Source organism: Medicago sativa, chromosome 2, assembly GCF_051527215.1.
Source record: "Medicago sativa cultivar Bolivia chromosome 2, Bolivia_mono, whole genome shotgun sequence".
NCBI lineage: Eukaryota > Viridiplantae > Streptophyta > Magnoliopsida > Fabales > Fabaceae > Medicago > Medicago sativa.
In genome coordinates, this window is record NC_140750.1 from 23415627 (window position 1) to 23432502 (window position 16876).

A 16876-nucleotide genomic window follows, 5' to 3' on the forward strand; every position below is an offset into this window, starting at 1 on the left:
CTTTTAAGTTGTCAAACACGTGTCATACGGGTGCCATCGGGTATCAAACATTCATCGTATTTAGTTTACTATCAAGTTTCAGTGCAATTGTTTTTGCAAATACCCATGAAATTGTTAGCTTTGTTCATAAGGAAAATAATATCAAGCAGTCACATCCACTTGCTTAAGTAATTATTTAAGAATTGTTATATAACGTAGTTTAGTTATCTCATTTCAACAGCGTGTATCAAAATATTGTCAAAGAAAAATTGAGAAACTGTTAACAAATTTCAAAGTTTATGAATAAAAACCTATATGCAATTTATGTTTCTGTTATTTATTTCTGAAGCCAATGTGTAGGGAAATTAAATATTACGAAATACCCAAGGATCAATTGAAACCGAAATTTTGTAGAAATATACCATGGATTTGACATGAAGTTTACAAAGAAATTGGCATGAGCCTGTTCGGATTGTCTTATTTGAGTTTATTTATTGACATAATTATAATTTTTGTGAGACTATTTGAGATAACTTATAAAAAATAGCTTTTGACAATTTTCACGAGTTTTTCTCGGCGGCTTATTTTCAAGAAAAAAAAGAAGGGAATAAGTTTAAATAATCATATAATCTTAGTTTATTTCATGAAGTCTAGGACTCGTCACATAATTCTCTTGAGATGTTGCGAACAACGAATTGGTACTTGCATACTGGTTCGTGGTACTTTTGCAAATTGGTTCGCACCAATTCCCCTTGTAATTGGTGGAAATTGGCATACCGATAAACCAAGACAAGTGGGTGAAGATCAAAGAATGAGGAAGAAGATGTTGAGTAGGAGATAAAAGAAAGGAAAATCTCCGGTGGAGCAAATAAAATTTTCAGGAAGACCTCCTTGAAGCTTGAAGGAAGAGAACGTCTCTTGCAAAATAACACTAATAAAAAGGAACAAAAACGAAATAAAAGTGAATATTAAAAAATATTTTGGGAAGTGGGAACTAGTTTGTTACTGCTTTGCTACTATAATTCTGGAAATCTTATACCAGTGTGTTTGCTATTTTCTGATTTTTGGGATTGGTTTCAGATTGTGATATGGCTGGTTCATGAAGTTTCATATATTTCTTATTAAGAGTATATATGAAGTCTTTGTTTATTTATCTTCTGCATTTTCTTTTTCAGTAATCCATGATTCGTGCATCCATTTAAAATAGTGTGTTAAAAAAATCCCATAACATAATACAAATTTAATTTAACAAAAAACAATGATTCCATATATATTACAATAAGAGTACTGCTATTTGTTACAAAGGACTTGTACAAGAGAAGAATGCATGAAAAAGGGATACTTCAGTACTTCACCAATCCGGGGCCGACCATACCTAGGAGATTGGATCGTTATTATTTGTAAGTGTTATATGCTGCCCCGTTGATTTCTTGAGTTTATTATCAAACTTCTATTATAACAATACACATTTTTCTTACAATAATAATCCACTACTTCTCTAGTACATAAATCATATTTTTACCAGGCTTAGATAGAGTACTCCAATAGTAGGTTGAGTAAATGATATCTGAAAACAAAGAAAATTGCAAACCTATGTACAAAAGTATTGGGAGGAAAGAAAATATTGAAATGAAACCAGGAACCCACGTCGAACCATGGTAGTATACTATGAAGAAATTAGTACTTAATGCTACCATCATGCTTGTTACGGAGATAAATAATGCGACCAATCCACATATTAGCTTTAAAGGAAGTGATTTATAGAAGTCATACTCTCCATAACGCGAGACAAGAATAGACAAGAAAATCAATATCGCGGTCGCAGATGAGATGAATGCAGATGCATCTGATATTGCAAACACCAAGAATGATGTTTTATTCAAATAGTGTGGTTTTCCAGAATCATCGGTACCGCCTGGTAAAGTAGTTGCAGCAGCAAACACTCCGGTAGCAATGACAGTTGAAATTAGCATGCAAGACTTGGAAGTTTTTTTCATCCACGACTCTGCGTTTTCTCTTAGTGTTTCATGCTCAATTGAGAATAGCTCTTGTGCAGTAAAGCCTTCAGAGTTTCTCATCTTTATCTGTGCAGGCAACATTATCTTCTTTACTTTCTGTCACATGAAAATGTATATATGTTAAGTAAAATACAGATATGTAAAAATTTTATATTGCTATTGACACAGTGGCAAACACATACTCCATTAAGAGTTTTATTTATATAGTGGAATGGATAAGAGTGGAAGTAGCGCGCTTTTAATTTCTCAATAAAATGAATAAAAATGGGTTGCATTGCATGTACCTCAAACCATAGTAACTCGACGCACATTTGAAAAGCAGCTCCAGAAACCAATTCAAGTTGACTTCGTGGTGCTAATTTTGCAGCCAAGTGCAATAAAGTGTTTCTGTCATCATCATTTTCATATGTCACAATGATACCCTTTATATGCCCTATTTGATGGACCAGATGGAATATACTAGCATGCCGATGCAATACAGCTATGTGTAATATAGTACGATTTTTGCTATCCACATCCCATATCAAGCTAGGATAAACACTAATAAGCTCTGATAAGAATCCAAAATTTCCAACTTCTGCAGCATCAAATATTAGTTGAGAAGGTTCATTAATGATTTCATTTAACTCCGGCTTTGATGAGTAGTGTTTTTCAAGAACCATGGTCCAAAGAAATTTAACCAATTGGAAAACCACGTGATTTTTCATGCCTGCAATAAGTGATATGGTTACTTAAGTTAATGAAGCCAATTTAAAAGAATTAAAAAAGTATAAAAGTTAATGTAAGGATTTACCAGGATTGGTCATGATGGGATTATGATCATGTTCAGGACAATGACAACCGGAATCCAAAGGCATTCGATTTTGAGCCAAGAGATGCAAAGCTGTCTCTTTATTCACATCACGTGCAAAAGCTAGTGCATTCCTATCTCTTACCATTTTTAAAGCTAAGTCTACAATTGGAGAAAATTATATTGATCAATATTTTTGCAAATGAGAAGTTCTGTAAATATCCCATGTTGTCTATGGTGGACCAACGATGATGGCAAGTACCTCAAAACTTAGAAGACAACTGAATTTGCCACCTTTAAATAGACCTCAACTTCCTTATAGCTGAAACAGTGATCTAATCGGTGTTGAGTGGACAAAGCCAATAGGAAACTAATATTAGTTGTGTATTAATGCATTAATATTTATTTTCCTTAGAGGAGTTTGGTAGCTCAACTGGTTTGAGCTAAATGTTAAGGAGTTGGAGGTACTAAGTTCAAACTCGGACAAACAAGTAAATATTAATCTAACAACTAACTACTAACATTCGCCTTTAAACAAAAATTGTTTGCCTTGTTTTCTTTTAACCTTTCTCTGGTCAATTGGGCTACTGTCTCATTTGTTAAGTCAATTAATATTAAAACTTGAACTTGAAAGGATTATCATTTGTTGTTAAAGTTTCAAACCTTTTTTTAAGCAGTTTTGCCCAATAGACCATATGAACTACTCAAAATTCTATAGTTAGAGACCGGTTTAGTTACCGAATTGTTGTAGTCTTCATTTACCTAGTCGCTAAATCAGTCTCTCAATCAGTTGCTAAACTAATTAATTTCTGACCAATTTGCATAATGTAGCAAAACTATTAGTCTCTAATGTTAGCAACCGATTGACAATTTCAATCTCTCTAAATCAGTCACTATATGACAGTTTTTTTTAATGAATTTCAACTTTCACTAATACTTACCGTAGATGCCATTGTGGATACAAGCAAAGAACAATAAATCCCAGTCCTCATCTTCAAAACGATGTATGGTTTTATCATATAGATGCCATGTCGTTTTACACCTTCCTTGCAAAGCAGCATACTGAATAGGAGTATATCCTTTTCCACCCCTTTTTACAGGTAACTGTGCGCTCCTATCCAACATTAAGTCAACAATTTCAATGTTTCCAGCTGCAGCAGCAAAGCAAAAAGCAGTGTTTCCTTTCATGTCTTGCAACGCTATATCATTGTCATCAAGCATCTTCAATAACTCCTCACAAAGTGAATGTGGTTAGCACCTGCAGCAATATGCAGTAGTGTATGCCACCCATTTGTTATGGCAACATTTTTCAGCTTATTCTCTATGTCTAAGATGCGCTTGGCTGCTGGTCAGTTTCCGTTTAGAGCATGCTCGTGAACGGGAACACAAAGCTTGAGAAACCTTTTCCTTGGATCATTACCTAAAACAGAGACTATAATAATAATAATAACAATAATAATAACTAACGAGCAGATATGCTACTTGCTTGGTAACATAAATACAAAATAATTTCTACCAAAAAAAAAAAGTTCTTCTACCAAAAAATAAATACAAAATATTTTGAGAGAGAAGGAGAGCCATACTTGTTTCCTGTAAAAACTCAAGATTAGGAGTGTCGTATAGAGCTGCTGGGGGGGTTTGTTGTGATCCTAGAGGTGTAGAATTCACATTAGATGCTGTCACTTCCCTGTCAATGAAAATATATATTTTGCAATTTTTAATCGATAAAATATTTCAACTAAGAAAACATAAATCAGTTTTTGAACAAAATTGAATGTGTGAAACATTTAACTTGTCAAGCTCCTTGGCCGTCTGGCAACTTGAAATTCTTCTAAGACCATCTGGATTTAATGCACAACATAAAATATTTTGGGCTTTTGCTTCTAGTTCCATATTCTTCTTATCTTCACCATTGAATTCATCTTCAGATTTCACCGATTCTTCACCATCTATCATTATTTTGGGAATTTTCGGTCCATTCTTAATCACAAGCCAAAGATCAAAGTCAACGGATTGTATGAATATCTTTATACGGTTCTTCCACTCAGTACAATTTGTTGTACCATCGAAGTATGGTGGCTTTGAAATGGATCTCCCTTCAACGATCGTTGTGTCCATACTTCGTTGTGTCCATAGGAAATTGTTGATGACTTGATGTTTTTTGCTCTTGTAGGGAGTGGTAGGGCATGTTGGCCGTTTGCATATGTTTGCACATGGTGCTTTTGTTCTTTTGTGACTTTTGTTTGTTTTTTTGCTATCCCCTTCGTAGAACTGTAGAAGGTGTGAATAATGGAGATGGAGTTGGTGCGTGTCTTAATAAAAAAAATTGAATGCCCTTAATAAATTTATTTTAATCATTGAAATATGTTCTATTGCTGGCCTCAAGAATATGATTCTTAATGACAAAGATTCCTTCCTCCTTACATGGAGACATCATTACCAATTTTTTATAGAGCATTTAAGGTTATCTTCATTTTTCTTTAAAGTAAACAGAGAATCTTCATTTATATACTCCAGCTTTATTGTATAATAGTAAGTCTTGCTTGGTCAATATTTAGAATGAATTTTTTTTTGAAAATATGTAGGGCTAAAATATTTTGTCAATCTAAATTAGAGTTACATGAGTCCCTTATCAGACTATAGAAACTAATAAATTGTCAAGACATTTGTGAGGAGTGAGAAAGAGAAACAAAGACTATAATATAAAAGTATAGAGCACAGCTTAAGAGTTGGTTGAAGCAAGTGATGATGCACAACAAAAATTTATACCACCAAAATTTATACACACGGTTATCATGGATAGGACAATAGCTCCTAATAAAAATTTTAATCGACCCATTTATGTGCAAAACTGTAGGAACATACCTTAACTACAAGAAGTTTGCCATACAGCAACGGCAAAAACCGTTGGTATAGAACATAAAACCTATACCAACGGGCATTTGCTGCCATCAACAATAATTAGCTTATACCAACGGTAAAATGCCGTCCAAATAGCCTATACCATCTGAAAATTAGGGCATTGGAAAAAATTTCGAAGCTATAGCAACAACTTTTTACACCCACTAGACCATTGACCCGTGCGTAAGGTAATATTTGACGGTAATAGGTAACAAAATAGTTTAGTTGAAGGTCAAAATATTAAGAAGCATATATATACGTTGGTACTGTACCATAACATAATATTTCCATAACATCGTCCTTGGTACTGTAACATAACATAATATTTTAGAAAGTAAATATTTGACATTAAATGCAAAAGTGTGGAGCGAAATTAGGCAAGAGAATTAAGTTAAAATTAGGTTTAATTTTGCGAGACGGGTTAAGATTTATAAGTAAGAGAAAAAATAGGAATTAATTTTCGCATGAAATTAGAAACATAATTTGATTGTAGATAAACATTAAATGCAAAAGTGTGGAGGGAAATTAGGCGAGAGAATTAGGTTAAAATTAGGTTTAATTTTGCGAGACGGGTTAAGATTTATAAATAAGAGAAAAAAAAAGGACTTAATTATTTTCGCATGAAATTAGAAACATAATTTGACTGTAGATAAACATTAAATGCAAAAGTGTTGAGGGAAATTAGGCGAGAGAATTAGGTTAAAATTAGGTTTAATTTTGCGAGACGGGTTAAGATTTATAAGTAAGAGAAAATTGTCAGTGTCAAATTGTTGAGAAGAAGTCATTAAGACTCGGGTTCGAATCCCTGCAAAGGCTTTTTTCAATAAGGATTTTTTTAGATTAATTGCGTGGAGAAAGGAGGAAAATTTTGAGATTAAAATTTGGGTTTAATAAGAGTTAAGGATAGCTGGACGGGTTAACATTTATAAATAAGAGATAAGAGATTTAATGATTTGTTTAAAAGGGCGATTGAAATTGGATATCAATTAATGGAAGCAAAATTAAATTAAGAAAATTGTCGATGGCTTAGTTGTGAAATTGTTGACTCGGGTTCGAATCCCTGCAAAGGCTTTTTTGAATAAAGATTTTTTTAGATTAATTGCGTGGGTTCGAATCCCTGCAAAGGCTTTTTTGAATAAAGATTTTTTAGATTAATTGCGTGGAGAAAGGAGGGAAATTTTGAGATTAAAATTAGGGTTTAATTAGGATTAAGGATAGCCCATCTGAGCTAAGCTTTGCGTGGAGAAAGAAGGGAAATTTTGAGATTAAAATTAGGGTTTAATTAGGGTTAAGGATAGCTTGACGGGTTAACATTTATAAATAAGAGATTTAATAGTTTTAGCCACCACGTAATCTATTGGTTTAACAAATAATCAGTTGGTATAGGACCAGACTATCCGTTGCTAAAATTCTGCTTCTTTTTCTTTTACAAATAATATTTTGTGTAAATTAAATATTTTTTTGATAACAAAAATTTTACACTGTTTTTTATATGCACCACACAATATTTAAAGCAAAATAAAAGAAAATTTCAATTATATTATCAAATTCCCTCAAAAAAAGATTATATTATCAAATTAACAAGTCTTACAAACATGTGAAACTAAAAAGTCTTAAGAACATATCAAACTAACAAAGTTGGGTTTTATATAATAATAATAATAATAATAATAATAACCACTACCAAACAGCTTCTACGACTACAAAGAACACAACAGAGTAGATGAGCAAAATCGTGTCCAAAATAGAAGAAACTTCTAATCTTTCTCTCTTCCTGCAAATCTTCCCATTACTCAAGTGTAAATTTACAAAGTATTGAGTTATGTACACTAACACCTTCCCCTTAAGAATTGAAAGATTTGCAGTAAAATGGGTATTTGATGAACCCATGATCGCATCAAAGAGAATGTTCCCAAGAAAGAAACCTTGCTCACTAATACCAATTCGCTGGAACAAGCTCTCACTTGCATGAATCACACACTGATTCTACTATCACTCACAAAAGAGAGGATTATATAATGAAATTGGTTTAGGACATAGAAAATAGACCAAATGATTTCTCAAATTTTATTTAAATACACACTTTGATAAATACATTGAGTCTTATTTATACACCCATACACATTTTGATCAATACATTGAGTCTTATTTATACACCCATAATAGTTGCAACAAACTGAAAATAGAAAATAATTCTTATTAACAAACTAACTAACTAACAACCTGAATTAATATCATAATAGAACAAACAAACAAACAAACAATGAATCTTAAACAAACAGTAGAATTTGCTGCTTCTGTAAATTTTCATCCCATGTGAAATTTCCACCAGCAATCCTGCAATTTTTTTGAAATTATGATAAATAACTCAATGCAAAATATAATGGTTTAATAATTAAATATAATGAGACAGTCCTAAAATTAGTTGAAATTTTTTAAATCATTTTTCAAACGAAAAAACATTATGAATACTTGAACTAATAAAAAAACCGTATAGTTGAGTCTTTGTATTTTTATTAGGTTCCTCAGCTTTTTAAAAAAATAAAAATTATAACTGGGTCCGTGAACATATGATTACTCTTTGATTAAACAAATCAAGTTTAGGCCGTTTCTTTAAAATTAATGAAAACAAATATATTTCAGATCTTCAAGTTATATTTGTGTGTATCTTTTTTATTTTACTATTTTGTTAAAAAAAATGATTTTTATCCTAAAAACTATTTTATTTAATTTAAAAATATAATTTTCAATCAAAAGGTGAGAATAAAAAATCTCATTTTATAATTTTAAAAAACACAAATTGACACTTTTATTTAATAAAAAAAAAACACTAAATCATTTATATCAAAATCACTTATCATAACGAATGAGCACTAAAATATCAAAAATGATTTTTTAGATAATCTTAAACTTACAGTCCCTTATTGGATTAACTAACATTGAAGAACATCATGGTCTGATGTCTAATTCATTTAACTCCTAAAAATACTTGATATTAATGTGTGGAAACCACATGGAATTGGGGGTGTTTACGGTGCGGTTTAGATCGGTTTTGAGGTAAAATGTCATCCGATTTAAAATAAAAATCATATGCAGTTCGGTTCGGTTTGGATGACTATTCTAAAAAAAAATTGAACCAATCTGATCCAAATATACACGGTTTAATTTGGATAGGTTTTTGGATATCCAAAATGCAAAATATATGTTTTTTATTTACTTTTTCGAAGAATATAATTTTTTTATTAATATTAATATTACATAAACACGGTAAAATAATAGGTTTGATACAAAATATATTAAAAAGTTAAAATTACAATATGAAAATTATCGATTATTTTTTAAACATATGAAGCTATAATAATATTGATTAAATTAGTGCAATATATAAGATTAAAATCCAACAAGAAACATAACAATTCAATATATAATACTATTAAAAGAATAAATAAGTGTTAATATTTACTTTTGCGGTTCGGTTCATTTGGTTTAATTTTGAAAAAATGATCCAAAATTCGATCCGATCCTAGTGGTTTTTACAAAACAACATCCAAACACATCCAAAAATATTCGGTTTTCTTGGATCGGTTTGCGGTTTTATTTTGGATCGGTTTTGATTTGAACACCCCTACATGAAATAAATGTAAACAACTAGATTCAAGTAAGATATATTGTCAATGTAAATGCTTTTTATATCATCAAACCATAATCCTCAATTTGTTAAAAACATTTTAACTTTAATCATAATTTTTCTAAACATATTAGTTTGTGATTTACTCAAGTGTAAAACTTTTTACAAATTAAATTTAAAAAATTTAGTAGGGTGAATTGATTTTACCCTATCAATTTTTTCGGTTAATTTAAAATCAAAACAAATGCATTTTTTCCAAACAAATAAAATTTGAGTTCAATATAACAAGTTATAAGTTCTTAAACCTAAGTTAAATTTACAGTAGTTAATTTGTTAAGTTTATTCAAAATTAAATATTTAGATGATCTTATGTTTATTCAAAATCAAATTTTCCAAACAAATAAAATTTGAGTTCAATATAACAAGTTATAAGTTCTTAAACCTAAGTTAAATTTACAGTAGTTAATTTGTTAAGTTTATTCAAAATCAAATATTTAGATGATCTTATGTTTATTCAAAATCAAATATTTTAGAGATAAATTTACAGTGATTAATTTGTTAACACAAATGAAATCTGTTAGTAACACATGAATCCTAACTTAGATATTGCTACTTCAAAATCATTATTTTTTTATATTTTTAAGTTAAAACTTTTTAAAAAATTTAAAACATCCAAAATATAAATTCAATATTATATGGTTAATAATTGAGATAAGTATTCCATCATGCATAAGTTAGTTTTTACTATTTGATCAATAAATTGTACCATGAGATTAAATGAGATATATGATGAAACTTAACTTAATGATTCAATAATAAAAAACACATTTGTGCATTATTCAAGATAATTTTACGTGTGCATATCATACAGAGCTCTAATATATATATATATATATATATATATATATATATATATATATATATATTGGAGAGAAAAATCAAATACCTGTTGGCCTCATCATTTATAGTTGCTATAAGACATAGCATCTTGAGTACTTAGTGTCTTAGTTTTTTGAGAACTAGAATTTGCCTCAGGAGGAGGATCCGAATAGCTCATATGTTTCATTTGGTCCGAGACTTCATTTTTCTTAGCATCATTCGAATTCGTATTTGTAGGAGGATCTTCCGAATAGCTCATACCATTATTTGTTGAACTCATTTTTGTATTTTTTTTTTATGCTAATACAAATATTATGTTTAAGCAAAACGAGCTAGATAATAATGTATTTATAACCCTAGAATGCTTGCTGCATTATACAAAGTAATGTACCATGTAATTCAATGGTAAGTTTTGGCCAAATTCATTTAAGCATTTTAGAGACCACGCGAAATAGAATTAATTAGTTGAGGTTTTAATGCCATGAGCCGAGTCAAAATGATTTAAATTATTAGTGTTTAAATTGCAATACTACCCTTCTTGTTTTTCTTTATAAAAAAATTTGGTGAATGAGAAATTTTTATTAATAACTATGATGCCGACATTTTTATAACTGTTTTTGAACTCTATTACAATGTCAAGTTGTACCCTTCATTTTTATAACCTGTTTTGTTAGCTTGAGACCTTAAGACGTATGAGGTTTGACTTCCCTTGGGTATCAATTTTGGTGATTTAGTTTAACTTCTTCTTCTTCTTTTTTTAAATACAAACCCTCATCTGATCTACCAAGTTTGTAGTACAATTCTTTTGCAAATACTTAGGAAATGATATGTTTTGGTCTTAAGGAATTTCTCTGCCTTGTTTTTTTTTTTTTTTATCTATACAAGTTAGACATTTAGAAATGTTCAAATGCTAGACAATACAAAAAAAAAGAGGAAAGATTGCAAATATTGGAAACGAATTGCCAATTTCGATACGGCATCCATCGACTTTCATTATTTTATTATTGAGAAATGCTAGTTTTTATTTTTTTACAAAAACATAGTGATAGGTTTGCAAAGGGAGAAATAGTTTGTTAGTTGGTATAGAATATTGGACCTCCGTCCCAGTGAGTTTAACTCAGTTGATAGAAACAATGCATAATATATGTAAGGGCTGGAGTTCAAACTCTGGATACCCCGCCTCTACACGTTTAATATGTATGAGCTCAATCCACTAAACTAGACAAAAAAAAAAGAATATTTAATCTCCATGCAATAAAATCACTTTTAGCTTCTCAACTCATATAGACTGAGATATCCTGACTTTTTCTTTATAAGTTTTTCATTCGTAATTTACGCATATTTTTTAACAAAAATTTTTATTTAACAACCAGATCCCTGCTCAAGACGAATAGAGACCGGTGAAACAGAAAATACAAACTAGATGAGCCGTATATAGGCGGAACACCAAAAAATAAACACCCTGAGTACAACTCTCACCAAAAAGCACGTCACCACCTAAAACAGACACCTTCACGAAAACGACCATTGAAAAACGATATCCAACACCACCCATCGTCACTACTCACCCCCGAAGAACACTCCTCAAAATTAAACTCCCAGTCCCCAACACCAAAGTTGAGCCACATCCGAAAAGCTCGTATCAGAAAGATCATTCAGCTTCCACCACCTCTCGACCTCCGATCCACCGAAAGAAACACCATAAAAAAGCCCAAAACCAAACTTGATCCAAAGAACTGACTCCCGATCTCGAATCAAAAGTGATCGGGCCGCCAAACTTTAGGACCAAAACAAAAGGGCACCCCTTACCCCGATACACCAGAGAAATACCGTATCGAGCCAAACAAGATTGCAGCTAGACACCGACTCCCGATCTCGAAGCAAAAGTAACCGACCCACTGGAACCCAACACACAATAAGTAAGACAAACGACATGATATATGGTGGTGCAAACAACAAACAAATCAAAAGGAAAAGGCTCAGCTTAATGGGACACGCAGCGTTCAAACACCCTAAACACCTTAACAATCCAAAAACGCAAACAAGAGCTAGTGACGACGAACATGGACCGTGTAACAGAGACTGCCTCCAAAGGAAATCCCCTCAAACAACACCCGTCTCCTCACCTAAACAACATCAACCACCCCGTTTAATAGCTCCCGTACGCAAACCGTTCCGATACCAAATCATGGTCCCAACAAAAAAAAACTGTAATATAAAGAGTAAATGAGATTTACACATCAGAAAGTAAAATGAGATTTTTATTTGGGATCAAGAGTAAATGCAATCTTTAACTAAAATATAAAGGTTCTAAAAAAAAAAACTATAATATAAAGGTTGTTTTTTTACTACGATTCTCAATCCACTGTTTTAATAATGGTGGACGAACCTTTATTATTTATTATTTTGCAAATTTCAATCAAATATTATAATTTTTCTTCTCTGAGGACTATCTCAACATACAATGTTGATCACATCCATTTTATTTTTTATTTTGTGATTTCGTCGTCTTATTGTGACGTTAGTTTGTTCATCATTTTGTTTGTTTTTCTTGTTTCGTTCAGATATTTATATTTGTTCGGTTCAGATTGTCAAATCAGATTTGATCAAGTGCAGATCCAATCAATGACTTTGACGTCGTTCACGTTGCAAATTCGGAGATATGGATATTCCAGAGACTTGAATATAGTCATATGTGTAGGCTTTTGTACTTTGTCGTTTTATGCTATTAGCATGAATGTTGCGAGTTTGTTCGCATATTCATCTTTTTTGTTTTTAGCGAATTTGCATTGTATTGATGAACTCTTTCAATTTGAATGAATAAATATCATTTATTTTTGTCAAAAAAAAATGCTGATATTTTTGGGCTAAACATCTTTACAAGAGTTCAAGCCCGAGACCTGGTATAGTTGTTCCTCTTCTCTACTACTCTTTTATCTTGTTTTTCTTCGATTCAATTGTAGTTTTTCTTTACATTGTTGTTATCACTTGCGATTGTTTTTGGTTATTAGTTGTTGATGACCCTTGCTCACACATCAAAGTTTATTGATGTCAGTTTTGATCCGAATTCACAACACTTCTCTCACCTGCAACGACTCTATCTCTCTTTCATTCCTAGTCACCGTCCACCACCCTCTGTCTTCAACTTCATCCACCATCGCCCATCATGCTGTCTCTTCACATCGGTCATCATCGCACAACCGATCACCATCCTCGTTTTCCAGATCGATCCTCCGTCTAGATCTCTCTCTTACATTGTTGTTATCTCACCATGTCATCCGTCCAACATCACACTGGCGTCCTTGTCTCTCCGTGTCCCACAATTGTGATTCTCCCCAACGTTGTTTTTCTAGGCAAAATGAGAAGGAAGCAGAAGAAGATGGGTAAATGAGAAGGAACGAGGAAAATTGTAGAGAAGGGATGGTGGTCGAAGAAGAAAGAAAAAGAAGCACAATGGTGATCAGATTGAGTTCTCTCGCTGAATCTCACTCTCTTGTTGGATCCTTCTCACTGATGGTCATTCGGTGGTGGTGAGGACCACATACATGAGAGGATAGAAGAGAAGGGTAGAGGAAGACGGGAGAAGATGGAAAAGAATGATAGTCAAAATTACCCATTTGCCTTTGTGTTATGTTAAAATAACAAAAGGGTCATGCTAACAAGTGCTCCAAAGAAACTTGTTGAGGATTCAAAAAAGAAAACAAATGCTAAATTTTATATTGAAAAAGTTGTTTTTTATTATTTCAGTAAATTGAATAAACAATTTTCAAAATAAAGTTTCTACTTTTAACTTCTTAACTAGTGCCTTAAGAACACTAGTTAGCATTTCCCATAACAAAAATACCCCGGTGTTGTATTTTTGCCCCAAAACATGTATTCAAATATCATTTTTCAAAAAAGTAACATTACTTCTCTCTTCCCAATATTTTATTGTTATTAGATCCACAATTATTCTATAAATATCAAGGTCCATCTTTTCCCTCAACAAAAAATTAAGGTCCACGTTAACAATTTTTCTTTTCGGAAGAATTGGTAATATGGCATAGTTCATTTCAATAGCGTGTAACAAAATACTTTCAAAGAAGAATAGGGGTAAACAATTTCTGAGATATAGTTTATGAATTTGCATTTACCGGTGAGACCTTTGACCAAATCACCACCGTGCACGGCTAATGGCGTATAAGAACTGCAGATTGTAAAATTCATGTTACTTTCTGAGGAGCTTGAGAAGAAGAACATATATGCAATATAATAATAAACAAGATATTTCAATTCTTTGACGGTTTCTTTTCTTCATTTCTTAAACCAATCTGCCCAAGGATCATCTGAAATAGTATTTCATTAATAATAAATCAGAAATTTTGCAGAAATTTATCATTGCTTTTGCTTTGAATCACCTAAATCAGAAATTTTGCCCAAGGAGTATATTGTTATGGTTTTAATGTTTAATAAAGACCATGATTAAATTTCTCCATTACTAAGTCAAAGGTTCTGACACTACTAATAGAAGACATCTCTAGTGTCTGATACCAACATGACATCTGCACACGTGACATTCAATTATTTCATTTTTTAAAATTAGGTGTTGACGTGTTAGTGTTGTTTCCGGTAATCATATTTGACCATATCGCCACCGTGCTCGGGTATCTCGTGTATGAACCCCTGATCATAAAATTCCTGTTATGTTCTGGTAAGAACATATACGATAGTGAACTTTACATCATGTCAAAAAAAAAAAAAGTAATGATAATAAACAAACTTTACATATATCAAATGTTTGACGGTTTCTATTCTTCATTTCTTATGCCAAAGTGTAGTGAAACTAAACATTTTGTAATTCCGAAGGATCTATTGAAACAGATATTTTGCGGAAATTCACCATTGCTTTAGGCTTTGTTAAAAATAGAGAACAATTGTCCCCGTATACGATAATTGATCGAATTTGTATAATAGTAAAATTAAGGTCAAATACCTCCCCGAGTCCTTTAAGTTTCATGTTTGTTTCAGATAGATCCTTTAAGTTTCTAAGGTTTCAGATAGGTCCTTTAAGTTTCGAGTTTGTTTCAGTTAGGTCCTTTAAGTTTCTAAGGTTTCAGATAGGTCCTTTAAGTTTCGAGTTTGTTTCAGACAGGTCCTTTCTATCAACCTCCGTTAAGCCAAAGTTGATCTTTCCGTTAAGCCAAACTCAAAACAAACTCGAAACTTAAAAGACCTGTCTGAAACCTTAGAAACTTAAAGGACTTATCCGAAACAAACTCGAAAGTTAAAGGACCTATCTGAAACAAACGTGAAACTTAAAGGACCCAGAGAGGTATTTGGCCTAAAATTAACGACCGAACCAACTTATAAATATTAAACAACATTAAAAACAAATTTTAATTATATTATTATTTTCACATTTAAGATAATATGGAAAAATTGAGAGAAACATATAAGCAACGTATATTCAAATCTTTGACGGTCATTTTCTTCATTTCACAAGCCAAATAATTATAAGGGATCAAGTTAAACAAAAATTTTGCGAAAATACACATGCAAAAACTAAGGTTAATTAAGAAAATGACCCTTAAATATTTACAGTTTCGTTTTGTCCCTAAAAAATAAAATCGTATTTTTTAGTCCCTAAGAAACTCTCCGTCAAACTTTTAGTCTCAGATGTTAAATTAGACTAACGGAGAGTGATATGGCAGTGTCACGTGTATTGGTTCTACAAAAGTTTACGATTGTCGATTTTGCTCTTCTCTTTCGATCTGAAGCAAAATCCCAATTTTGACAACTTTGAGATGAAGGAAAAAAAAAATTGAGCACTTCCTTTAAGTTGTCAAACACGTGCCGTATGTGCTCGAATGGTTTAAATGTCAGGTGAGTCAAAATGATTTAAATCAGTGTTTTTTTGAAGAAATGATTTAAATCAGTGTTAAATTATATTGGTTCCCTTCATTTGATCGTATTTAGTTTAATATCAAGTTTCAGTGCAATGGTTTTTGCAAATACCCTGGAAATTGTTAGCTTTGTTCATAAGGAAAATAATATCAAGGAGTCACATTCACTTGCTTAAGTAATTATTTAAGAATTGTTATATGACGTAGTTTAGTTATCTCATTTCAACAGCGTGTATCAAAATATTGTCAAAGAAGAATTGAGAAACTGTTAACAATTTTCAAAGTTTATGAATAAAAACCTATATGCAATTTATGTTTCTGTTATTTATTTCTGAAGCCAATGTGTAGGGAAATTAAATATTACGAAATACCCAAGGATCAATTGAAACCGAAATTTCGTAGAAATATACCATGGATTTGACATGAAGTTTACAAGGAAATAGGCATGGGCCTGTTTGGATTGTCTTATTTGAGTTTATTTACTGACATAATTATAATTTTTGTGAGACTATTTGAGATAACTTAAAAAAACAGCTTCTGACAATTTTCATGAGCTTTTTTCGGCTTATTTTAAAGAAAGACAAAAAGAAGGAAAGAAGTTTAAATAATCATATAATCTTGGTTGATTTCATGAAGTCTAGGACTCGTCACATAATTCTCTTGAGATGTTACGAACAGCGAATCAGTACTTGTGTACCGGTTCGTGGTGCTTTTGCAAATTGGTTCACACTAATTCCCCTTGTAATTCGTGAAAATTGGCATACGATGAACCGAGACAAGTGAGTGGTGTTCAAAGAAA

The 16876-nt window shown here is 31.7% G+C and overlaps 1 protein-coding gene, 1 long non-coding RNA gene and 1 pseudogene across 2 annotated transcripts; all 3 read right to left on the bottom strand.

Moving 5' to 3' along the window:
* Positions 1-1203: 1203 nt before the first annotated feature.
* LOC146945638 (uncharacterized) lies at positions 1204-4219 on the bottom strand. The gene is made up of 4 exons (XM_085743950.1): positions 3729-4219; positions 2791-2949; positions 2282-2706; positions 1204-2093 (listed from the first exon to the last, which is right to left on the bottom strand). The coding sequence occupies exons 1-4, from the start codon at positions 4006-4008 to the stop codon at positions 1470-1472; spliced, it is 1488 nt and encodes a 495-aa protein (XP_085600076.1). The 5' UTR covers positions 4009-4219; the 3' UTR covers positions 1204-1469.
* An 8-nt stretch (positions 4220-4227) lies between these two features.
* Positions 4228-5033, bottom strand: LOC146945639 (uncharacterized; annotated as a pseudogene).
* A 2699-nt stretch (positions 5034-7732) lies between these two features.
* Positions 7733-10511, bottom strand: LOC146945640 (uncharacterized). The gene is made up of 2 exons (XR_015026451.1): positions 10263-10511; positions 7733-8025 (listed from the first exon to the last, which is right to left on the bottom strand). It is a non-coding gene; the product is annotated as an uncharacterized LOC146945640 (long non-coding RNA).
* Positions 10512-16876: the final 6365 nt, after the last annotated feature.

What these genes read in the sequence shown, in the direction of transcription:
- LOC146945638 (XM_085743950.1), bottom strand. Translation starts at nt 4,008, where the DNA reads ATGCTTGATGACAATGATATAGCGTTGCAAGACATGAAAGGAAACACT. An exon ending in TATCCACAATGGCATCTACG is followed by an intron (nt 2,950 to 3,728) that starts GTAAGTATTAGT and finishes CTCCAATTGTAG; the next exon opens with ACTTAGCTTTAAAAATGGTA. An exon ending in TCCCATCATGACCAATCCTG is followed by an intron (nt 2,707 to 2,790) that starts GTAAATCCTTAC and finishes CACTTATTGCAG; the next exon opens with GCATGAAAAATCACGTGGTT.